Source organism: Echiichthys vipera (genome assembly GCF_963691815.1).
Source record: "Echiichthys vipera genome assembly, chromosome: 10".
In the NCBI taxonomy this organism is placed as follows: Eukaryota; Metazoa; Chordata; class Actinopteri; order Perciformes; family Trachinidae; genus Echiichthys; species Echiichthys vipera.
Genome location: NC_139835.1, coordinates 17,607,162 through 17,633,285, shown reverse-complemented (window position 1 = coordinate 17,633,285; position 26,124 = coordinate 17,607,162). Strand labels below are relative to the sequence as shown.

The following is a 26,124-nucleotide window of genomic DNA, read 5'->3' as shown; positions in this document are numbered from 1 at the left end:
GCCTAATGTAAATACATCAAATAGAAAAATGTTTTCATGATAGGCTGCTTCTGAAGTGCGGCTTATTAAGGTTGATTCTCTTTGAATTTGGCTCCCGCCGCACAGCTCATGCGCAGTGTGCAGCGTGCTGCCTTCAGTCAGCGGAGCAGCTGTCCAGGGTTTGGAATTCCAACATGGCAGAGGCTGTGGTCAGTCTTCCCCTCACTAACTTGGAATGGTTTCAAATCGCGAGCAGCCGCACTTAACCTGAGCGAGCCATTCATCCAGCGCACTCACCGGATCGATGATACTATAAAACACTGACACTGCCCTGGCACCTACACAGGTAAGACTCGTCCTGTCTATCAGCGATGTTGACAATTAAAACAAGAGAAGCGGAGCAGCCCCTGTACGCGCAAACGCTCGCTCAGAGAGACTATGTCGCGCATCACAGATCTGCAGCGCAGTCTGCGGTCAGTTATTCTAGCCAAATGACTTGTCTTCGCTTTAGGACAGACTAAATAAACGCTACGGAGTTTCGGAATTAGACCCGAGTTTGCAAGAAATTCCTCTCTGCAGATTGGGGAGATGGTTATAGCTACATATGGGCTACGTCTGGAATCAGCCTCTTAAATAACTTTCCTGCAACGCGAAGTTTTTTTTGCACGTCAGCCTGAATAAAACTTGCCGCGATAACCGCAGGCGGGAGGTTAATAGATGAGTTGTCATAGCGCTCTTAGTGGGACAACTGCTGGCAAGTAATCTATTTTAAAAGTAAAGGGAGGGGGGCATCACGCTGGTTTAGCCTCTTCCTCTAATAGGCGGCATGAAGAATGTGTGTTTTATGTCATCCAGTCTCTCACATGCTTCCTATTCTCTCGTTTCAACTCGCGCAAGAAGTGACAGGCTCCAGTCGTGCCTGTGTGGCTTTCCGCGTCTCACTCCAGTGCTGCTTTTTTTTTTTTTAATTCTTTTTTTAATTCACTCGCATGCTCCGCTTCTCTTTGCTTTGCATTGTCCTTAATTGCACGATCTAAATGATTTTGTGCGGAAAGAACAGGACCGTGCGTTTTCTGAAACTTGTGAAATCCGATAGCTGAGGGAAAAAGTGCCTGTAATGAGAAGCAACCTTTGGAATTCCTCCTCGTGAAAATTCCGTTTCTGCTGTTTTTCCCCCCTCTCTTGTTTTTAGGCTTGAAGACATGATCACTAGCACCAGTATCTATGGTATGTTCATTTTTGTAATTACCATCATTATTATTGTTGTTATGTCATAGCCTATTCGTCATTTGTCAAAGAGGATATTACTGCAGTAATGCATTTTTTCCTTGTGCATGTTATGTTCATCAACAAAAGTTTACTTCAATTAGGTTATTGTAATAAATGAGCTAGTCCAGAGGTTAGGGCACATTATGTGGCATTATCAATTAGGTTCAAAGTATCTTGTGAAGGTTAAATAATGTGCCCCCATTCTAATTTGGTTTGGTTTACTGGCATTCTTTATGTGCAGTTCAACACTTTCTTTTTTCGTGCACTGCTTTCACTGCTTTCATATTTTTGCATGCATAACTATAACAACATGGTTATTTTGCCTAATAGACAGTAGATGTGAATTTTTCAAGAAGGGTTGCAAATTTCCATTAAGAGATCACATATCAAACCCACTTTGTGTGTGTGTGTGTGTGTGTGTGTGTGTGTGTGGAGACATAATCTGCTATGATACATTATTATTATTTAGTCATAAATTGAATATTTGCCTTTAAAAAAATTTGATCAATTTAATCATGACAGCTTTAAAATGCAATATATTTTAAAAAGATATGGCATGGCTGTAGCTCAGGATCTATTGTATTATGTAGCAAATGATTACCTCTGGTGAAATGACTGTTGATATGATATCTGCATATAATAATATATTTAGCTTTATTATTATTATCTATCTAAATCACAGAAAAAAACTACATATTGTTTTCAGTAATTATAAATGTGAAGAATAATGGGAAAGTACAACACATGTCACAACAAAATACAACAATACTATAATATGTTGACAACATTATTATTGTAGAGGTTATTTGTCAAACATATGCAATATAGAGAAAGACTTTAAGGGAAACTTACAATTCGTTTCATTTAGGAAGCTGCCACAGTATATACTTTTATGTACTTGTCACACTGTATAGCACGAGTGAAACTTGATTAAGATTGCTCACAAATGATTTGAAAAGCAACATCAGAAATAGCTGCTATTTATTTTCCAGTGGAAATGGTTTGTGACAAGCCAATAAACGGATCTGAGCATGGATACAACGTCAGGAGGAGTAACAAGTTGTATGCTGCTGTCTCTCTTTTGAAACATTCTGTCCTAAGCAAACCTTTTCCACCTCCATAAAACAATTTACTTAATTGTGTTCACACATTTCATTTGCATGTTTTGCTCTGAGAGGAAATTAACATCATCAGCAACGAGCTGAAGTATGTTTTCATTCCTCTTCAAAAAATAACAGCATTGCAGCATCCGTCACTCAGTGGGGAAAAAAAATGTACATTACGCGTTCATTATGTTTGAGTGTTTGGTTGTAATGTGTTTTTGTAAAGTGGGTATTAGATTTGTTGGTCAGATTTTTATGTATTTCATATTTAGATAATGAACCTCCCCACCCCCACCCCCATGGTATGTGTGGTGTTTTTTGTCTCTTTTTTTTTTTTAACATCACTTTTATTTGAGCTTCTCAGATATGAATATGGAGCAGGTTGGGAAATAGTTTGGAGTTTTAAATGATATTTTAATCAGTATCCTCAGCTTGTTTATACTCGCATTCTGAGATAGCCCGCACAGTCTGTTTAAATGTACTAGTTTATATTTGGAATCTCAAAACCAATTGACACCTCAACGAATCACAATAATGCTTGTGTTTTCATGCTGCATTATGTTCACACCTAAATAAAGCAGAAGTTGTTATAAATGTTATAAATATACAGCATGAGAGTAGGGTTATCTTGAAAAGTTATAGTACATGTGCACATCAAAAACAATCCTCTCGCATTTATCAAACCGCTGTTTCATCTTAAATATCCTAATTACTGAGTACAAACTGAGGATATTTATCACAGTTCAAACTCTGAAAGGGTTCCATGTCTGAGCTCCTGCAGCCTGTTAGGTGATTCTTGCAGGTCCTTACTTAACCCCAGACACCTCCGGTGTGCATGGAAAGAAGCTGACAGCTCTGTTTATATCTGATAAGATAGCACGGATGATAGCAATCTTAGCTGCTGTTGCCTGTCGTGGATCTCTGAGCCGAATTTGACGACAGATGTTGACCCTCCTGTTTTCATCACCTTCTTTTCTGAGTGTCACACGTGTTCACACATTTTAAACTGACTGTAAGTAATAACAAGAAATTGTGTGAAGTAAGCCGCAGTCAATAATTAGATCTTCCGATTTCCCAGTGACACAGGGACATTATACCTGCTATATATAGTTATGTTGTATTGGCATAGGAATTGCAGTCCCCCCTTGTTTAGTGTAGTAATAATAATAAAAAAAAGATGCCAGAGTCATTTTTTTAATTTTTTAATTTATTTTTAGAAAAGTGCTGCTTTTGACACGCCTATTTATTTATTTGTGTCCTAACTGCCCCATGTAAATCAAATTAGGTTTCCAGAAATTCAGTCTTTGTGTTACCTGCTATTATGGCCATCATACCATATCCTTAATTCATTGTCAGATGATTTAATGTATCTCTGTGAAGTAATTTAGCTGTTTAAAATGTTCTGTCCGTAATCTGAAGAGTGTAATGTTATTAGAGATTCCTAAAATCGACAGCACGACTTGAACCATCAGTACAGGGAAGCGGTATGCTATAGGACAGACACTTTATATATATGCAGTATGTGCACTAATGATGAGAATTATAGGCAGCTCCTGAATACCTTGAGCTGACTGTGTAAACACCCCCTGGGATGTCTGCAACACTGTATGTAAATTGCTGAAACGTTAATCTTTACAGATGGATCTATTTGTCAGTAACTGTAAGAAACCCCACTCAGCCCCTTAACTATATTATACAAGATCAGTGCAGGATTGGTATCTTTAAGCAAATATGTTAAGTGGTGTCTTTCCCATTTTTCATAGAAAAAGCGAGGGAGTCCCCAGTGGAATAAGACACTAGCAGAAAGGACAAAAAAAACTCATTCTAAGTATTCTACATCTTTCTCCCTCCCACCCCTCGCCTTCTCTCTCCGTCTCCCTCTCTTGTAGCCACATCTCTGTCGGTTCCTCTCATGGCAGCTTGCTATGTTATCTTTGTGTGTTTCTCTCTACACTGACAATTTTTTTGCAGTGATCTAAGTTGGACTGCATTAGAAAGTGGAGGCAGCTGTCTGTTGCTATACTGAGGGACGTGTTTGCTCTACTGCAAAGATGAAGGACCGTGAATCCTTGACATCCTCCCTTTCTCTCCCCTCCTCCTCCTCCTACCATCTCATTTAGACACAGCGACTGTCTGCTCAGACTTGTTTTTTTTTACCTCTGAGTGACAGCATATGGCATGGACATTTTCTGAAATGCATGCGCCTACCATTGGCTGCTTATACTTAACCTTTATGTGCCTCCTACAGGCCTGTCATGTTATTTATTCCTATAATTCAAACAAAAATACTTACATTTTAATTTAGTATAACAGATTCTTTTGAATAAAACAACAAAGGTTGCATGTAAGGAACCAAGTGTATATTTAGTCTTACTGTTTCACTGCAGCCCACAATTTAAACCACTCCAGTGATTTTTCTGGCTGTACTGTTGCATATATTTCATAACTTACATGTTTTAAGGGGTTATGTGAACATCTTTGTATGTGATTATGTGTGCATGCCCTGTATGTCTATTTCTCTTTGTGCATGCTTTTTTCCAGAACCAGTTTGAGGTTGGACACAATGCCTTGATCTCATTTTATTCCTTTTTTTAAAGGAACTTATCTTTCAGACATAAAATCCTATGATTTTTTTTATGATCCATACCATAATGCACAATGTGACTACATGGCTTATGGTTTACTAAATGACATAAGTCATGTTGTAAGGATTCAGGCCATATATGCCTGGCAAATGATTTATATTGAGTATGGCATTTGTTGCATTAAGCTCTTCCTTCTCCTTATTCCAACACATCGAAACAGAGGCTTTGTTTCATCTGCTTCACATGAGGTGTCTGTGCACTCATAAGGAGAGGAGGCAGCTCCGCGCCTGTTGGGGATTGGCTAGAATAGACAATCCCCAGGTGTACTAAACTAGGTTTAGCACTAAGGCTTTTAATCTGGACTTGTAGAAGATTCATGTGCGTTCATAGATTTGCCTCTGTAATTATCATACCCCCAGTGGCTGCCAAAGAGACGTTTGCCTAAATCACTGATGTCCTCATTATACTGTTTACATTTTAATTAGACATGCTAAATTCTTGTTTTGTTTTTTTGTTGTTGTTTTTTTTTTCGGGGTGGGGTGTTATTGGAGGCATTCCTATCGATAACTCAGCAAAGATAGTGTTGCCTGGCTTTTAGTATGTGCATCTCGCCAAAAAAGGAGAATTTTCCAAAGTTCTCGTTGTGTTAATGTAGCTTTCTTTACGTGCCTTTAAAATGATTAATAATATAGCTGAGAATGTCATTCGTAGGTTCATGATCAAAATGTGAATCTCAAAGGACAACAGTCTGAATATGTTATTCATCCATAAGAAATCCTATGACTGAATGTGCTTCCATATTTTTAAACTATGTCTTTCCCCACATTATTTATTATTACTCTCAGGCGAAGTGAGTGTTCAATCCAAGGACTATGATTAAGAAAATCTACAATTCCATGACTTTTGAAAATAGCTGGCACTTTGAGCTGTCATTGTGTGTCATTGAGTACTGTTGCTTATCATTGAATAACCTTGGTGAAGAGAGGTATTTTTTCCAGTCCTTCTTCCAAGGTGTTTTTTCTTTTCATTTTTTTTTATAGCATGCTGTTGAGGAGTTTTGTATTGTGAGAGAGCAGCAATCCATTCACAAGAGGATAAGAGAAAACTCAATATTTTGCTGTATTGAAATTCCTCTTGTGTTCTCACAAAACTGTGTCTGACTAATCTGGCAATCGAGGCTGCCATTCTATCCAGACTAAAAACCCATGCAACAAGAGAACCTTAAAGTACTTTTTTACCACGCCACTGTTGTCAGCTTCATTATATTTAAATGGAGTCTCTGAAATGTACTTTTTAAAATCATATTGCACATGTGTCTTGATGCCCTGTCTTAATTAATACAACCCCTTAATTATGATAAAAGGCTGTGATGCCGTTGCTTGAAATCTCAAAATTTTTTAGCTCGTTCTAAATTCAAAATCTATAATTCTAAGAATGAAATTAGAATACATTTGTCTCACAGAGTAAGGTAGGTCGACCGTTTGATTTGATCCTATTATGGCAGTATAATAGTGTTATCATTTATGTATTGAAATACATGCTTGATATTTATATTCAAGAGCATGCAAGGATCACATCCCAAGCTAATTGTCTCAAATTGATATTTTGAGACAATTTGCTTAAGTGATGATCAGATGAGATGTGAGTGAGTATAAGTGGCTTCTCGCAAAGTTCTCAGCGATTTATTCATTGTCCGCGGAGTCGGGCTTCTGACAGGTTAGCTTTGTGCCAAGTGCTGGCAGAGGAGGGCCTTTAGTGCCAGGGGATGGGAGAGGACGGTTTAAGATCTGCCTGATCTTCGCCTACAACTTGAGTCTCACTTGCACGGTGTAAGTGAGTAAGAAGTCTCACTTTCTGGCATGTGGCCTATTTGACAGTCCCTCTTAGAGTCCACACGGAATTAGATTAATTTAAATCAGAAAATAAGAGTGTAAAAAAAAAAGAAGAAGAAGAGCACTCAAGAGTTGAGCATCATCACAGAGCTTTACTAGGGCTGACACTTCTTTTGTGTTCATTATCAGGAAATCACCTCAGGGAGTCATGTTGACTTTGCATGGTCTAAAATAGCTGTTACAGTGGACTGCCCCACGCTCACAAGCTCGCTTCCACTCAAAGCATCAGAGGAGGCAAGGTGGCAATACCAAATGAATGTTTTGCTGAGAAAAGCTAAATGTAGTATAAACTCTTACTTTAGCAAAAGTAAATAAAGCCATGTGTCCATTTGAACTGTCAAGAACGGTGTGTGCACTTAACAAAGGCTTGGGACCTGTTAAAAAAGCTGAGATCCCAGTGTGCATTGTCAACAGAATGGTTTCAGGTTTTTATCCGGTTGTCAGTTTGGCCACAGATTTCTTTCCTACGGTGAAATAAAAAAGAATAGTTTTATTGTAATATTTTTTACCCTGATTCAAAGTAAAATGTATTAGCTTTATATCAGTGTTGGCATTAACAGGCCGGTGCTCGATTTATAACAGAATTTCTATACTGTACAGAACAATAGTGGATTCATTTACTTGGAGCGTGATGTTCCTGCAGTCCAAACCCTGACTGCCTCGCCTCTCCCACATCTTTAAATGGATCCCATGAGTCTTCAGCTCTGTTGTTTCCATTATTCATTTCAAAACTTCCATGTAGCATGGAGAGGCTAGAGGGGTGAAAAATAATTTTGTGTCTGAAAAAAATGATGTAGAGCAAAGTCACTGCTTTATGCAAAGTGTGCCATGCCTGGGGAGCATGTGAGCCGGCGTACTATAGGAGGGGTGAGTGCTTGGGCGAGGGACGGACTGTGTGTGTGTGTGTGTGTGTGTGTGTGTGTGTGTGTGTGTGTGTGCTGGCCTGTGTGTGTCTGCGTGTTCCTGTCAGTCTGTCAGTTAGGCCTAATGTGGCTCCCTAGAGCTACCTGGGGGAGACCCATCTAGCACCCAGTCAGCCTCTGCTGGCGGCCAAGTGGTGACAACGGGTTCCCACAGAGAGAAGAAGTGTCATAGTATGTATGTAAACTAGTGACAGATGACTGGAGACATGTGGCCTGTAGACACTGGGCCTGAAAGTAAAGCAGTTTTGCCTCTTCGACTTCCTTTCTCTCTTCTCACTTGAGACTTCAGAGAGTGAGCATCAGGCTCCACAACAGCATGGAATACATTGACAACGAGTCAAAGATATGAATAAAAAGGATGCAAATCATTTGGCATGAAAAGACACATGCTTTGTGCAAAGGTTTTGTTTGCCTTTGAAAGACTGTAGCAAAGGAGTGCGGAGTTTTTAGTTTACAGAGCTTCAGGCAGCTTTTCTAGGTCACAGGTCATGTGGGTCAGTGTTACACTCCCAGCAGCCTCACTTCAACCCTCAGTCTGGAAATAGAACATGCAACGTCACCCAGCCAGGAGGGAGGTAGATTCCAGACCTCAGTGGCCACGGGCTGCACATGTGGAATCTGCTCATGTAGTTGACCCCAAATGTTTGAAACTCAGAATGCTCCCAGTAGGATATTGTTATTTCATGCATACCCAAATGAGCAAGGCTGTACGAATTGCCTTGTACAGAGTGGACCGGTATACTTAGATTCTTCACTGTCGGCTGTTCACGATTCATCAAGGGAACTCGCACTAGCCAGAGGCAAAATTTGTTTAACAGTACGCACACAACCTGTAAGAGAGGCAAAACATAACCAAACTATGGAGTAGTTTTTTTTTTTTTTTTATTTGCCTACTTTCTGATTTCAAGCCTTCATTGTAACGGACAAAAAGCTGCCAAATGGAAAATAGACCTTCAACCAGTGTGAAGAATGAAGCAAGTTTTTTTAAAGATTGTATCCAAGCCTTGCAATTTTAGGCGATGGGGCACTTTACCATTATTCTACTACTATTTTTTGTCATGAAAGGTAGTTAATTCTTTTTTTTTCTTTTTTTTTTTTGGCTCAGTTTTGCATGCATTTGTCATAGGTGTGTTGGATATTATAAAATGTGAATTGGATGTTATAGTTGTTCTCAAAGCTGGTAGTAGTTTCAGATTTACACTGTAATGGCCGTAAATTGTTTAGGTTTTGCAAAAAGGGGTTTGCAGAAATAACAGGCCGTGAAGTATGGCTTGCTAAAACAGTAAAACTCAATACATGAACACACATCAAAATTACTTATTATTCCATGTTACCCGGAAACACAGACAAGGAATCTACAGCTCGACGGGGTGCAATGAAAGGTCACCAATAAGAGCTAAATGTATAATAAAATTGAAATATAACTTCATGTGAATTTTTTGCTGCTTGCTTAATTCAATTTTCTTGATTTAAAGCACTTGTATGCAGCACCGATAAGATAGAAACACAAACAGATGCAGTCAAGTTTGTCTTGCATTTGAATCAATTTACTTATAGCTCTAGTTTTTGTCGTTGTGGCTGATTGGTAGATTATTCATGGTTACCTAACGTATAACTTTATAATTCTGACATTACAGTCTGAATGTAAACATATACACTGCAATTTGTTTCATCATTATAACCATAACAGAGGCTCAAAATTCTTTGATGGTACCGTCACGTGTTAGCATTAAACATTTGATCAGTATTATAATTAGAGTGGGAGTAGGATTGCGGTATTGTTTATATAATAACATTTTAGCATTTGTGAGTTGTGATGGTGAACATCCTTTTCCTAATAGTGATCATTTGAGAGCAAGCTGCATGTCCAAGCGACACCTCCTGGTCCCGCTTTCTGTCCAGAGAAGTAAAATCTATCAGCACTGATGAGTTCATGCTCCACCAAATATATCTGTGCCAAACTGTTTATTGTGAGCTCCAATAGTGCTATTCTCTATGTGGTGCAAGGAGCCAATTCACATTTGAGCAATGGGTGACCCTAGGTTGTGTATATTGATGAGTGGGATTTGTTTCTCAATAGAATTGTGTCTAATTAATTAGCTTTTAATTGGTTGAACTCTGTACATGCAAATGCAGCACAATGTAAAACAATCGTTGCCTTAAACTGCTTATTGAGGTTGACTTAATGAAATGTTGGAAATGTGTTCGTTCTGTCTATTTATTCTAGCTCATCTTGTAAGGTGTGAAATTTACTTTTTCCAAACTTATCTGAGGAATGGATTTATAACACCAGAAAGGTGTTCGTTAAACAAAGTGAATGCAGAAATACTTGAAATCTCTACCTCTCCTTTCTATTAATTATCTCGTTTGTTTTTCACAATTGCTTTGTGCCACAGATTTCCTTCCTTTATTTCAGTATCTATTAAGGAATACTTAATATTAATAATTTCCATTTCACAGCCCTTCTTTTGTTCTTGCAGCCTTCAAAGCATGGAAGTCTTTGAAGGCTGCCACTCTCTCATTCATCTGTCTCACAGTGGTTTAGTTGTTTTCATTGACCACTCTTAATTCAGAAATACAAATGGCACTACTGAAACAATCACAGTGTGCGTCTGCAGTGTACAACATGCACACTAATATTGTGCAACAGTTTGAGTCATAGTCATACAAAAGAGAAATATTTGTTAATAATTCATATTTTGGTAACGTTGAAGTTGCTATAATGTTCAGTGTAGAATATTTAGTTATGCCCAGTAGTGAGTGGCCACAAACAGATTTTCCTGATTTTGATTGGCTCACTTTTAGGACAAGAAATTTAGATGGAGCTAGATGGATGAAATGATACTAATTACACAATTAATATTGAAGTAAGGACAATTATGAGATTTCTTTTTTACCTTTAAATGTTCTATAAAATAAATGTATGTTATTTCTACATGTATTATTCTGCTTTTACCATGAGCATAATACATACAAAAATACCTGTCCATTTTAATAAAGTAACACCCTTAATGTCACGTAATTCGGATATAAAAATGTTTTTATTAAATATAAGCATTGAGCCACCCGTGTGGCAACAGTAATATGAGTTCAATATAAGGTCAGAAGTGGATGTTTTGTCTTGGCTTTAACCCCGACCACATTTGAACATTTTTCAGTTTTACATTTAAAAACATTCAACCACGAAAGAAAAATCTAATCTCAAATCCTATTTCATGGGATCTTAATGTGGTAACATTTTGTGCAGCAACTTCTCAAAATAAGGACAACATCCTAACATCAGCTAACATCAAAAACGTTTTATTATAAATACCTCACTCAGAACACAAGTTCCTATTTATGTGCATGGCGTTTTTTTCAGTTTGAATGATTTTGGCGCGTTTTCCTCTTCAACCCTCATCACAAACTCATGTTGTGTGGACAGGTTTTGTTCTTGTATGTGTATAGAATGCTACACAAAACATATAGGTGCGATCGAATAGGTTCAGAATATATGTATTTATCACAACGCTTTTCTTTCTTCAAATCAATATTTTCTGTCAAATTATTGATTTATAGTAAACAGCCGTGTAAAAAGCAGGATAATGAGTGACCGGGTTATTATTGCGAATTAAACCCAGGGGTGATTGAGAATAAGTAAGGGCCGTAATGACTCGTACACTTTACATAACCGTTCACTTTACATAATCGCTAATTATTCTCATTTCGTCATTTTTAAATTTAATTTAAGAACATATCAGGATTCAGACTTTTTACACACTTTTTTATCGCAGTATAATTTTACACATACATAAAGAGTTATAAATTCCTTGTTAAACGAAACTTTGAAAATGCTGTAATTCAGCTCCATGGTACTGTACTGACCATACCACCTTAGCTCTCGGAAGCCATTGTTTGCCAGTGGGCGAACCAATCTCCTAGACAGCTCTTTCCTTGTAAAAGTTCCCCTTTATGGCTTCACTACTACACTTCAGTAACTTTATTACAGTATAGCTGAGAGATTTCTATTTCATATTGACCTAAGATTGCTTCAGTTGTCTCATTTCACCTTTTGTCTGGCCTGTGTTGGAGAAGTGACCTTCTTTGAGACTTGCAGTCGATACCGCAGAATGCTTCAGAATGCTTCAATGAAAAGCTGGCAGTGGTTGCAGGCAAACATCCTTTTTCTGTTCACTTGAGTATTTTCAATTATAGTTCCATTTGAACTTTTAATCAGTTTAATGTGTAGGAAACAATAAATAGAACAACAGATGGTCCTTGCTTTCTTTGTAAACGCAAAACAGATTCTGCAGGTGCATTTGCATTCATTTATGTGTTTGGAATGATTTTAGGCTATTTTTAAACCTTTTTCTTCGGTTGTATTTCATTTAGGTCCAGTTGTGTTGTGTTCTGTGAGATATTTCTGTCAAAAAGAGAAAAAAAAAGTATGGTTTTCATTGTTGTTAACTGTTTACCATGTGTTTATCTGATCAAAGTGCATGCAGTATGTGTCACTCCATTTTTGATAAATGCTTAGACATTGGTGTAGCAACCAGCAGATCTTTGTTAGCTATTGACCCTTAACTGAGCAGCAGTTTCTCTGTGAAATGTTGTGGAGTAATGCCACTGGGTGTGTAGCTAGCTAGTTAAAAAAAACATTTTTTTCATCCTCACACTGTGGAGAATGACTTTTCTTTACAATGCGATTTCCTTTCTGTCTTAACCAGGTTAACGTGGCTGTAAAGTCTAATGGTCGGAAGTGTAATCACAGTTGTGAATCGGACCAGTGAACAAGATAATCTGTAAATTTCCAATGGGGCTCGGCCTGTTGGTTTGTAAATCAGGTGACTGGCTCCTGGTGCCATTAAACCTCTGCCTCACAGTAGAATCAAGATATGCTAAATGTGATAAAAACCCTACCAAAATGTTTCCTGGTTGCGTTTTTTTCCCCCACCGGCCCGTGCCTCTTTGATTGGAGTCTTCCTCTGGGTAACAGGACTTTTGGGAATGAAGATGTTAGTGAGTAGCTTTTGGTCAATGAGCCTTCATGTAGCAAGGTCACAATCTGCCTCTCTTCTCTTTTGAAGTGTGTAAGTGATCCCTTGAGAGGCAGAGTAGCCAAGTTCATAGAGGCTCGCAAAAAACCACTGCCTCTACTGTACATGCACTCTATAGTTAAACAAGTTTCACCAAGTGCTTGAATTCAACAACTGTGTTCTTTTAACTAACAAGCCATTTGAGTATTCATCAGTATTATGCACTACAGAACACTATGAAGCCTGTCTCCTATAATTGTCTTAGTTTTATTCAGTGAACAAGTTGTACTTGTGAGTGGAGAGCTGTTAGTTTAGCATGTGTGCTGTACTTTGGATAGTAATGGAAGAGGTAGCCTTGGGGGTTTCCTGGCCTGCAGGGTCATGGTTTAATTAGCATCACTGAGAAAGAGAAATCACAGCTAAGAGAATCGCTCAACTTCACGATTTACTGTATTGCGGTACATGTTCCCCTCAAGTCATGTAGAGTTTATCATTAGCTCAGCCCAAAAACCCATGAGACTTGAGAATATCCAGGGTGTGTAATAAAGAATACGTTCAAGATTTCAACATCTGTGTACATTCACTGAGAATTAAAGAAGTCAAAACTCCAGCAAAACTTGTTCAAGACCATGTTTCAGCTTATGGCCTTCATCAGGGTTATCCAGGAGGCCACAAGCTAAAATGAGCTGGTCTTACAGTAAAGTTGTTCCATAATGGCCCTACTTTTGATTTGACCACTTTAAACACATTCATAGAAAGCTACCATACCAGTATTACGTCAGTCCTTTGCAGTGCAGTTTTTAACAAACATTACTCAGATGGGATTGTTGTAAGAGTTATAATGTTTGGGATTGTGCTGTACTTCCAGCAGCGGGTTGGTTTATGTAGGACTGACTCAAAATAAACTTCAGCACATGTTCATTGTGATGAAGTAATATGTCAACATCAATGTTGTGTATCCTTGCGTTTCTGCTCTTGTCTCGTCTTTTTTTTTATCATCACTTTGAATACCAAAACATTTAAAAGCAACACGCTTTTATACTCCCTCTGTAAGATAGACTACTCCAACAGTAATTTAAAATCCAAAGTGGGCATTTGTACAGTTAAATTATGAAATTATTTCTGAGTGGGGACATTTACATCTTCTCATTACATTTCTGATGAATTATTCAAATCATCAACAGCCCTTTGCCAGCAAACAGTTTTATTCTGTCACTTGCTCGTACAGTTGCTATTAAAATAAAGTACTGTAGATTGATACATTTTTAGGAATTTTTAGACTGACTGTAAAAGGGAACTGGCTTTCTTAATCTTTTTTTAATACCCATCATCTTGTATATGTATGTATACAAGAGTACATTTTCTGTAGCGGCAGATAAAACAGGTGTTCTACACTGAGGATTTATACTTTTATTCAGCGCTAAAACCAGGTGACATTGGCTGGCCTTGACAGGACGCAGTCTATTGCAGGGCACATAGAGACGAACAGAGACAGATAACCATTCACACTCACATTCACACCTACGGGCAATTTTAGAGTCATCAATTAACCCAACACGGGCGTGTCTTTGGACAGTGTCTTTTAAATCACTAATGACACTGGGTTATAGATCTGCTTTTAAATCCTTTTCTAGTTTCTAGCCTGGTGTTGTTGCCCTTATTCATTAATTTGTGTAATACGTGAGTGTATACATGTCAAAAACAGGGAAATTACTGTGGTGGGTGACATTTCTAATTGAATATATGAAAACAGGCTATGAGAGGTGTTTGGCTAATTTAATTTAGCATACAACTTTGATGCAGGCTCAGTTATTGTGATCAGAAGTTGTGACTGTTGTGATAACTAGTCAGACTATTAAGTAGTGATGCAAATTGTAAAATTTGCACAAACTGACAAGCACAGATACAGACAGAGACCTCATAAGCTGTGCTTCCATTCAAATATTTGATATGCTAATGTTTAAGTATTGCAATAGCAAAATCTTAATGGAAACAGCTACATTTGATTCCTCAATTGTGAAAAAAAGTTTTTACGGTCACTTAAGGTGGATTTTGACTGCCATTTAATTAAAATAATAAGGCTTGTAAGTGTTACATTCATGAGATGATCAAGGTCTAGAAGATGACTTAGAGTATATTATTGTGGTAAGATATTTATCAATGTGGGCCCTATTTAGATGATCTACAGGAATGATCTATAGTGCATGGTGCAAGGGCATTTAGGGCATGTCTCCACTTTTGCTAGTTAGAAGTTGCATATTCTGGGCGCAGAGTATGGCACAAAGGTCAAAGGGGTTGTATTTAGCCTCTTCATTAAACATAGGTGTGTTTTGGAAATCTCCCATTATTTTAAAAGGAAAAATACCGGGGGACATTTAAGCATCAAAAACTTAAAACTGTAGTTATACATTTTACAGGGGAAACAGAACTAAACTTTTAGCTTCTGAAATAATCGATGATGTTTTACATTTCCTCCAGTGTAATGTGCAGCAGCTCTTCAGGTTTGCTCTGTAATGTAATGTCATTAATGACGCGACCCATGTAATTATCAATGATGGGCTTATATAGAAGGAAAATACTGCAGCATTGACTTTAGACCAGGTTTTTTGTTGGTTAATGCCACAATCGCTTTCTGCCTCCTCGAGATAGCAATGTACGGCATTGCTCATCACAGACACTAGGATTTAGTTCCTGCTTTGCGCCGCTCTGCGCTGGTTATTTAGATGGAGCCCACAGACAACCACAGACACTGGGAATTAGTTCCTGGTAGCGGTGTGTCCATTTTGGACTTGTGTTTGAAGTAACACAGTTGCTGGTGTTCATGATTGGGAACCCAGTTAAGACTCATTTCGCCAGTGATGCATCCGGAAAATGATGATAATCACTGAAGATGTTTTTTTCTAAGAGAGATTTTTTTATTCAACAAATAAATGTAAATGTAAAGTGTGCAACAATATAGGATATTCTGAAGAGCTGAATGCTTGACTGTATTACCTATTAGATTTAACTCATTACCAGGAGAGCTTTGTAAAAGAGATTTATTAATGAAATATATTGATGACACTGTTTATTCAGCTTCCATTAGCATGTTTTCCTACTATTCTTTGCTGCTCTCATGCTGTCTTCCTCTCCGCTATTTTCGGTCTCATCAGCACTCCTTTCTGTAAGAGACAAATCACAGAAAATTAGAAATAATAGTTTATATTAATAAACTACTTGTAGGCTACCTGATTAACTGAAATGAAAAACCTTTTAAAATAAGAGAGCGTTAACACTGCATCCAGCTCTGTGTCATGGCAATGTAGGAAGTGTGTGCAGATGAAGTATGTTTTGCTTCCCTCTGTGGCCGCAAAGCATGAAGCTTGGAGCACCGCTGCTATGCTCCATGAGGATTACCGCCAAGTAGTGAAGCCAAACACTGTTCATCTCCACACACTGCCCATATTGCCATTGTACAGAACCGGTTTAAATTATCCCTTTTAAACATTACTGTGAATGCAGCACACATGTCTGTCTGCACACGTGTCCAAGGAACCATTGTTTGTAAACTTAAACACGTAAATGTATGCAATGCAACTTATGCATTTCTCCACATGTGTGCTTTGTCTACGCCAACTGAATTTGTCTGGGAATTTGAACAAAAATGTCCTTTCATTTCTTTAAATGCTGCATAACCCATCTGAACAGCAGTTGTTCATGTTTGCTTTCTTGTGTCCACATGACATCCCTTCATGTGTAATACTTAGGTAAAGTATCATTATTTTTAATTAATTTAAGATTATTTATAAATAGTGATAAGTAGTAATAAAAACATTATTTAACTTGCATGAGTTATTTTTCTTATACTTAATGAATTTATTTTAGTCATTTGTCAAGTAAAACATGCCCCAGATAGAGTTACTGCTTCCTTTCATCAAATGTAATGTTCAATAAACAATAAATAAATAAAATACTTTTTTCTCATTGTCAGACATATGCAATATTTTGTGCACTTCCAGAGATAAAAACATTTGTAATTCATATTTGATATTATGTTGCCAAAATGATTAATTACAATACTTAATGGACAAATTGAAAACAAAATCTTTCTGGATAGGAAAACCATATCATATAATATCTAACATTTTAATTTGTATTTTATCTGATCAATCTCATCTGATTCATTGTTAAAGTATCATCATTAATTGATGGTTAAAAAAATATTCTGCTACAGGTTACATTGTTTCAAACATTTAGAATAGCTGCTTTAAACGATTAACCTGTGTTTACTAAATTGAAGTGATTGCAGCTCTGTCACAATGAACTGTCTAACTCAATTTGCTGCATGTACAATCTTGATTATTACTCTGATTACAAAGAGAGGTCCTATCACAGGAAGTTGTCTGCCTGCCTGACTGGCAGGTCGACTACCATAAACGCACTGTAAGTGCATGCTTGCACAGTCATTTTCCACTTTTTGTATTCAGATTAATATAGAATCCACTGGGATCAGTAGACTTTGATAGTATGGAGATGTAGTAATTTGCTGTCATGGGTGGTACTTTAACATGTATAGCCCTGGAAAAGACAGTGACTGAGGTAGGCATATCTTTTCTAAATGAGGGGTTAAATGGCACCCTGCCATCTAAAGATTGGAATTAGTGCCACATGGAGCTCTAAATTGACTTTAAATAGTCTTAACTTGATGTGAGATGAATGAGACTGTAGCCATACTGATTACCATTTCACATTGTATCAGAATGTTTTGCCCCACCCCTACTTAGAATATCTCCAGTGAATTTGAATATGAATATGACCTTGTTTTTATTTATAAACTTAATTACAGTCTGTCTGCAATATTTGCACGCTTGTCAAGTAGAGTGGTCTGTGTGTGTGGAATAAAAGCAAAAGCTCCCATAATTATGTTTACGTCCAGCGATGAAAATCCCAGGGTTGTAATGATCAGTAATTATAAATAGTTTCCAGCATGTCTACTGCCTCAGCTGGGACTATTGTGTGGTTTGAAGTGCAGAGTTTGTGCAGCTTAATTATGACATTGTACATGTACCAGTCTGCTTCTGCTCTGCAAAATACTTTCAGTGCATAATCACGCTCAAGTCTGACTTTAAAGAGCTCATTACAGTAAGTTTTCTTAAGAGTGGCTTTTTAAACACAGTTACCTAATAAGCATCTTTGGTGGTGCAAATTGGTAAAACTGGTAATGACTCTGATCAGGCCACATTTCAATTACGGCCGTTTCCAATCCCCCACCCCCACACCTCCCTCAACCCTCCTACCGTCCCCTCCCCCAAACCAAAAAAGATGAAGGAAAGTCCAGCTCTTTATGCTTGGGAATCCTCCTGGAAGGCATTTTGCTCTCTCTCTCTCTACATCTCTCTCTCTCTCTCTCTCTCTCTCTCTCTCTCTCTCTCTCTCTCTCTCTCTCTCTCTCTCTCTCTCTCTCTCTCTCTCTCTCTCTCTCTCTCTCTCTCTCTCTCTCTCTCTCTCTCTGTCTCTCTCTCTCTCTCTCTTTCTCTCTCTGTGTGTGTGTCTCTCTGACTCTCTGTCTGTCTCACGTACACTCACACACACATAGAAAGAGGAAAAGAAAACCTCTCTGCCACCTCTGTGCTTCCTTTCAGCAGCACAGTAATGAATAGAGAATTGTGCAAGCGGCGGTCCAATTTACGCACTGGGAAATTGGATGGACAGAGTGGAGGCCCACTCTTGTTTGCTTAAAAACAGCCTAGGCTACCAGATTAATAGTTCCCAAAAAGGTCAGCATCTCTGTTGCATCGACGATGATCACTGAACCAGAAATTAAACACCGTAGCGTAGCATAACTTCATGGCATCATCGTCAAATGAATTTCGCCTCCACCTTAAGTCTTCTTTTCGTCATTGTGAGATTATCTATAAAGTACATGGTATATAACATGAATTTTCACTTTTAATTGCAGTGTTACCTATATAATTTTGTGGCTGTTAAAATAAATATGTATTAATTTTCTCAAATTCAGCAGGGTCATTATTTAGATTTTAAGTCCTAAATGACACACCAAAAAAAGTATTTTCTTATATATATATATATATTTCAAACAGCTATGAATTGACAAACACAAAAGTCCAACAAAGGCTGTATTTGTTGATCAGTGGAATTTGAGCTGGAGCCCTGAGGCTATCTGAAAACATTGCACTAATGGAGCGCTCTGTAATTATACCATTTCAAAGAAAGACAAAGGAACCTATGGATGTTGTGTTTGAATTTCTAGGCAGGTGGAATAAAGGACAACCTTTTTACCAAAATACCAAAGTATGACAGCATTAATGTACTACTGTCGGTTTATGTGTTGGTGTTTATGTAATGTGCATATTTGTTTGTGTCTGGATTCATTTATTATCTACTCCATGATCTTTGTCTAAATCAAATTATTTTAAGACTGGTTCTCATTCAGATTACATTTCATAAAGATCTTATTTAGAGAAAACTGGTTGATGCACTGAATCCATAGAAGCTATGATGGCACTCATTATTTTATTGCTATCGTATAATACAACACTTTTGTTTATTTTACATGGTTCAGTGATGTCCTTGTACACAGTATTTCTGTGCAAGTTCTGTATTAATAGAATATTCTTTTTTGCCTGTAGAAAATACCTTGTTCCACTAATCTAAATCTAAGGTTTAGAGTCAATATAATGTAAGTGTGTCTCAATCTGTTTTTAGCAGTGTGCTGCTCTAGATAATCATCTTGGATGGTTTCTATTTTATAAAAGATCTCAAGTACACTTTACAAGTAGCACTCCTGTGATTGTCCAAAGTGGCCTATTGTTCCGAGAGGATTAACAGTAATAGAAGAGTCTCACTTTATGAGCTTTGTGCAATTTTCTTATTGACAAAATGTGCCTGGAGTGTTAATGAACTCTACTGAATGATTTTACTAAAACATTATCCTGACACTTGATGTGCTGTCAGTATGCTGTGAATGGCTGAGACCCAGCCAACGCAGTGCTAGTTGTTTTGCCCAAATACTGTTTTGTCTGTTTTGAAGGGAACATGTTCTCAGCAATAATGTGGAGAAAAACAAAGTGAGATTTAACATTTTGTTTCAAGGATATTTTAATGCAGTAATAACAAGAGGGACAGGCTGTGCTGTGGAAAAGAAGTCCACTTAAAAAGTCTTACTTTTGCAGTGCACCCACCTACAAACCTAACATAACAGCTGACCTAGAATGTAGTGGGTGACTAATACTTAAGTGAATGTAGATGCACATGGGTCTAAAGCGATAGTCAGTGAAATACTGCTATTCTCAAGGGTGTGTTTCATACCTTTTCTTCAGTTCAAACACACTACAGATATACAAGGTTTTGATTTCACTACCCCCCTGTGATAATAGAATTTGTTTTCCATTTTCTGTAGGTTGATGAACCTTTTTGTTCCAGCACAGTATGGTTACCATATTTGTCTGCCCGGGCTGTTTGTCTCAGGCTTTTTTTTCTTAATCATTAGCTTGGATGCTTGACAACCATGTGAGCCATAGCATGAATCTCTTTGTCTAAAACCTTGTAAATTAACACAATTAGTGCAGCATCATCCTGCTAATTAGCTCCTGGTGTCTAGTGTGGCGGGTGGGCAAATAGCTTGGAGGGAGTCAGAAGGGAATCTACAGACAAACACTATGTTTTTAATCTGCCTCTGGACAGTGTCTGTTTGTTGCCTAAATCCTTTGATATATATACTGTAGACTTAACCTATTGAAGTATAAAGTATATCATCACTGCAGCGCCTGATTAGCAAAGGCATGGACCGTTGTAACAGGCAGGGAAAGTTTGGTTGCGTCTCCTCTCATATCTTCTTGTAGCTTTTGGTCAGATTAGTGTTGATGGAAGATGTGTAAGGCTCAGCACACTATCTCTGATTGTTTTGAGCTGTAACCGCTCTAATAGTCTACATTCTTTGGGGCTATGTTGTATCCTCTGATAATCCCAAGTAAAAGATGACAGCGTAAAAAACTATTATTTGCAGATTGACTTTAGGATTTAACTAGATTATTTATGTCATTCAAACCCTCAAGGCCATATCAAGAAGCTGAGAAATGCTGCAGAGAAAAAGACAAGTGGAGTGTGTTTTATTTTTTTCTCCCCTCCCTCACTCTGTGGACTAGGAAGCAGTAGGCCGACTGGATGTGGATGTAATTCATGCTGAGTTGAGGGGTTTGTGTGATGAAAGCAACAGAGCGCTGCCAAGGAAGATTGCTTTGCTGCTCTCCTCCAAGCAGATTTGAAACTGTCTGAGAATGCCTCAGATGAGAGTTGGATTATAGACTGACCCGCAATGTCTGTGTCATTCTGCTCTGTGTTGGGTGGATTATAGCACGCTAACCAGGTGTAGGGTCCCATATGCTCATACTGACCATGATGTGTGTTCTCTTATCGTTCTCTTTTTGTCACATTGGAGACATTTCAACATTGGAAGTTGAACTCTAAATATGTTCTGGAAGATAACTAATTATGTCAGAATAGCCTCATGCTTTTTTTCCTTTTATTTTAACAATCAATTAATAATAAAACATTTAATTTTCAGGCGGCTTTCATGACACTCAAGGTCCCAATACAAAAAATAAAACAGCTAGATGGAAGTAAAAAAACAAAAACAAACCAAACATAAATGCAAAGCAATAAACAGCAACAGACTGAGAGAAGAACAGGTAAATAAAAATTACACAGAATAGGTTAGTTTGATGAGGTAGGTTTTTAGACAGGATTTAAAGGAGGAAGTCAGTGTCACGGAAGGTCAATTATAAGGCATTCATGTGTTTTGGCCCTTTTCCACAGTACTTGACTTACACTTTGAGTATGTACTGTATTTTGCCATGTGTCCATTCTCTTCTATTTGTATTTTATCTAGTTATTTGCTGTCTCTTCTTATTTTTTATATTTATTTATTTTTATTTTACTTATTAAAGGACTATGGATGCAAAATAGCTGCTATAATTGCTATAATCCAGCATGTTTACAGACATATGTAAATATCGATGTTCATTAGTGTGCACTGTCCCTATCCTAAAAACAAAGCATTGTTATAATTATTATTATAATTATTACTATTTAATAATTAATAATTCTAGAACATTTGTAAATAGTAAAATATAATGTTAAATGATTATTAACCATGCTTATTTGACATATTTCTTCCTTATGCAAAATATCTAGGTCTAAAGATGCAGTGGACCCCAGAGCACACACAATGGGCAGAACAACACTTTGACATCTCATCCACTACCCGCTCACCAGCACACAAAGTAGAGGCCTACCGGGGGCACTTACAGCGAACGTACCAGTATGCTTGGGCAAACGATGACATCTCTGCACTGACAGCCTCCAATCTGCTTAAGAAATATGCAGAGAAGTACTCTGGGATCCTAGAGGGCCCAAATGAAAGAGCCCTGCTGTGTTCCTACTCTGATAGCACCACTGGACTCATGAATGGACGAAAGTCAGAGAATGAGTCCTGGCAGGAGGGGATTTACCCAATGAACTGTGCTCCAGATGTTATATCTGTGAGCAAAGCTGGAATGACAGCTGCCCTACCCCCTACAGATGTGTCGGCTAGCATAGGCAGCTCCCCAGGGGTAGCCAGCAGCTTGTCTGAGCCTAGCTATTCCAGCAGTAACTGTGGGAGCCACACAGCCACTACTCTCCACTCGGGCCTCCCCTCTCAGGAATATACTGCTAGCTACAACGGTTCCTACCTGCATTCTAGCTACAGTGGCCAGAGTACCCCAGCCCTCCCCTCCCCACACCCCTCTCCATTGCACAGTGCTGGGCTCTTACAACCGCCGCCCCCACCACCCCCCCCTACCTTAGTGCCGAGCTACAACGCCGGGTCTCCAAACCTTCCCAACTACAATTATCCTCCTACAGGGTATACTTCTCAGACTGTTGTTGGCCCTGGTTATAGCCCTGGGGGAGCACCCCCTCCTTCTGCTTATCTGCCATCCGGTATTGCAGCTCCTACACCGATCCCTCCTTCCACACTGCCCAGCTACACCTACCAGTCCCATAATCATACACCAATTGCACCAACACCTTTGAATGGCAGCACATCCAACTCATTAAAACGAAAAGCTTTCTACATGAGTGGACATGGAGATATGGATTCTAGCTATGGTAATTTCAACTACAACCAACAGCGCTCTTCACAGAGCCCGATGTACAGAATAACGGACAGTGTCTCAGACTCAAACAGGAGCAACGGCTTTGACAGAAATGCTGAGGCCTCGTCTTTAGCGTTTAAGTCAACCAAACAGCCAATGTCTTCAGATCAACAAAGAAAATTTATCATACACTCTGGTAGAGCACTAACTCCTCCATCCTATGGATCGACCAAAAGCTCTGTGGGTGATCTCAGAACTGGTGAACCATACAGCAAGTTTGGGTCCCCCATCATGAGCGAGCAAACTGAAGAGCACAGACAGCACCTCTCTCACTCCCTAACAGGGCCTGACATTGGTACGGCTTCTTCTTCCATCCATGCTGCAGAGGAACAACTGAAGAACAGTGACTCCAATCTGGTGGAGATGGTGACCACAGAAATCCTTCAGCAGGGCCCTCCAATGGACTGGAGCGACATTGCGGGTCTGGATATGGCCAAAGCAGCCATCAAAGAGGAGATATTATGGCCCATTTTAAGGCCAGATATGTTTAGTGGACTTGCCACATTACCTCGGAGCCTCCTTTTATTTGGACCTCAGGGAACTGGTAGAACTCTACTGGCACACTGCATGGCCACCCAACTGGGGGCTGCCTTCTTGCGACTCAGCAGCTCAGCTCTGGTGACCAAGTGGCTAGAGGAAGGGGACAAGATCATCGAGGCATCTTTCCTGGTGGCCCGGTGTCGCCAGCCAGCGGTGGTGTTCATCAGAGAGGTGGACCTGCTGCTTTCCGCCCAGCTCAGTGAGGATAGCCCAGTGAATCGCCTAAAGGCTGAGCTTCTCATGCAGCTTGACAATATTCTGACCTCTGCTGAGGACCATGTCCTCGTGGTCTGCTCCACCAATAAGCCTGAAGAGATCCCAGAGTCCCTACGGAGGTACTTTGCCAAGCGACTGCTCATCCCCTTGCCTGATGGGACAGCACGGCACCAGATAATCAGCCAACTGCTCTCACAGCACAACTACTGTCTCAGTGACAAAGAGATGTCACTACTGGTTCAGAGGACAGAGGGCTTTTCTGGACTGGATGTTGCTCAGCTGTGTCAAGAGGCTGTGATAGGTCCTCTCCATGGCATTCCTGGGACTGACCTGTCAACCATCCACCCGACTCAGATGAGACCAGTCTCCTACCAAGACTTTGACCATGTGTTTTGCAAATTCCAGCCTAGCATATCACAAAAAGAACTTGACATGTACACTGAGTGGAATAAAATGTTTGGTTGTAGTCAATGAAAGAGACTCATCAAACCCAATTTCTTTAAACCCAGTAGTTAAATACAAGTGAAAAATAACAAATAGTGGTGACACGAACCTACTTTATACCGCAAAGGGACATTAGAAAAAGGATGACAGCCTGGACATCATGCATTTGTAAGAGTTGCTTTATATGGCTGAAGCCATGTGCTCACTAAAACTCAAATTACATGGGAGAAGATGCCCCCTGTTTTTGTATATACATATATATACACACACACTATTCTGCTAATCTTGAGATTTAGTTGCTATCAAGTGCCTAAGGTGGTGCTGCATAAGTTTTTTTTCTTTTTGCCTCCCAATTGGTGACATGCTAATTTAAAAAAAAAAAAAGCTTTAAAATGAGACAAAAAACTAGCTTTCTCTTTTCCATTAGTGTTCTACAGCTGTGTCTGTTTCGTGCTCTCTGTGAACAGTTGTGGTTAATTTGAGCAAAATTAAATTTATTGATATCGTTTAAGTTGGGCTTCATTACCTTACACAGGTTTTATGTATGTGTAAATCCTTTAATTACAACCACACTGACATGCTTTTGTTGGAACAATGCAATTTGTTTTCTAGCAAACTTAAGGTGAATTTGGTTGCTGTATTCGCCTCTCCACTTTAGATGAAATTCCAAAAACAAATATAATTTTACAATGTGACTTAAATCTAAACGATAAATTACTATGTAATTGCTGTTAAAGATTTGTTTCAGTAATTCAAAGTGTTTCACATACATGTAAAATGACCATGATTTCTTTTGATGTTCCCTATTTGTAAACTCAGGAAAGTGATGATGATGATGTACAGTACCTCATACCCTTTTGTCAAAGCACTACACATTACACGAGCATTTGGCTTGAATTTGAAATTTCCTCATAAAACCATGTAAGGCTATACAATACCTCAAAAAAAGCTGATTCAAATGAAATGAAAAAGTTCCTACATTGAATGTAATGAGAGTGAGTCTGGTTTATTTAAAGACAAAAAACACAATTTGTTTGAGGTTCTTTACTTAAGCTTGTGGTGATGCAGAGCTGAGAGAATTTGAAAGGTGCGGTCAGACATCTTTGGGTTGAGGAAGATAGTTGCCCTGAGCGATTTCATTCCATCCTGCTGCTTTTTTATCATTAATGAAACCTAAGGATTATGTATAGCCTAAGTTCCTTTCTACCTCAGTTTGTTAGTTATCTCCAAAAGACAAATACATGAAGACAGCAAAATGTCAGCACCTATTCTACTCGTTTAATGAGGAAACCTTTTCAGAGAACATCAAACAATATTTTGTTGCATCGAAAAAACTATTAGCCTTACATTTTGATAACTCCCAAGAATCACATAAAGCACTTAAAGGGGAATGCCACTGATTATCAGGTTTGGGATAAACTATGCCTTTGCCCTAGGACAAATTGTTCTGCATTAGAGAACATGTTGCCATTGCTTGTTTGGCCTCTGAATTTGTGATGTCATTAGAAAATCTAATTGTGACAACATTCACAGTGATGTTTGGTATTAATTTTGAAACCAATTAGTTTGATATACAGTTTACAGAATAATTGATTTCAATGTTTTAGGCCATAACTGTATCGTTCATGAATTGAGTGGCATTCCCTTTTAAGAACATGTTTGAAAGGCTAGTCTCACTGTTCTCAATACTGTTATTTTTACTCTGTGATGTAATTTCCACTTTTGTGTTTACAGTGTTATTAATCAATGTGTTATGCCATTAATCAGTACATTTCCATGCAACATTTTTTTGGCAATGAAAGAGCAGGACTGATAGCTGAATTGGCAAGTAAAAAATGTTGTTGAATGTATTATGTCCTCTGAGCAGTACGGAAAGCAAAGCACTCGCACACTGAAAAACACCACTGAAGTAGATACCACTGTAGGTGTATTATACTGCAGAGGCACTAAAGGACCTTGTGT

At 38.5% G+C, this 26,124-nt stretch overlaps 1 protein-coding gene across 2 annotated transcripts; it reads left to right on the top strand.

Moving 5' to 3' along the window:
• Nucleotides 1-209: 209 nt before the first annotated feature.
• fign (fidgetin) lies at nt 210-24,192 on the top strand (the record flags this gene model as incomplete). 2 transcript variants are annotated; one of them, XM_083921742.1, is made up of 3 exons in its annotated part: nt 279-325; nt 1,172-1,206; nt 21,959-24,192. In XM_083921742.1, the coding sequence occupies exons 2-3, from the start codon at nt 1,182-1,184 to the stop codon at nt 24,190-24,192; spliced, it is 2,259 nt and encodes a 752-aa protein (XP_083777868.1). In that variant the 5' UTR covers nt 279-325; nt 1,172-1,181. The 2 variants fall into 2 exon arrangements, with proteins under 2 accessions (XP_083777869.1, XP_083777868.1); XM_083921743.1 differs by lacking the exon at nt 1,172-1,206 and having other exon boundaries at nt 210-325.
• Between the last annotated feature and the right edge of the window lie 1,932 nt (nt 24,193-26,124).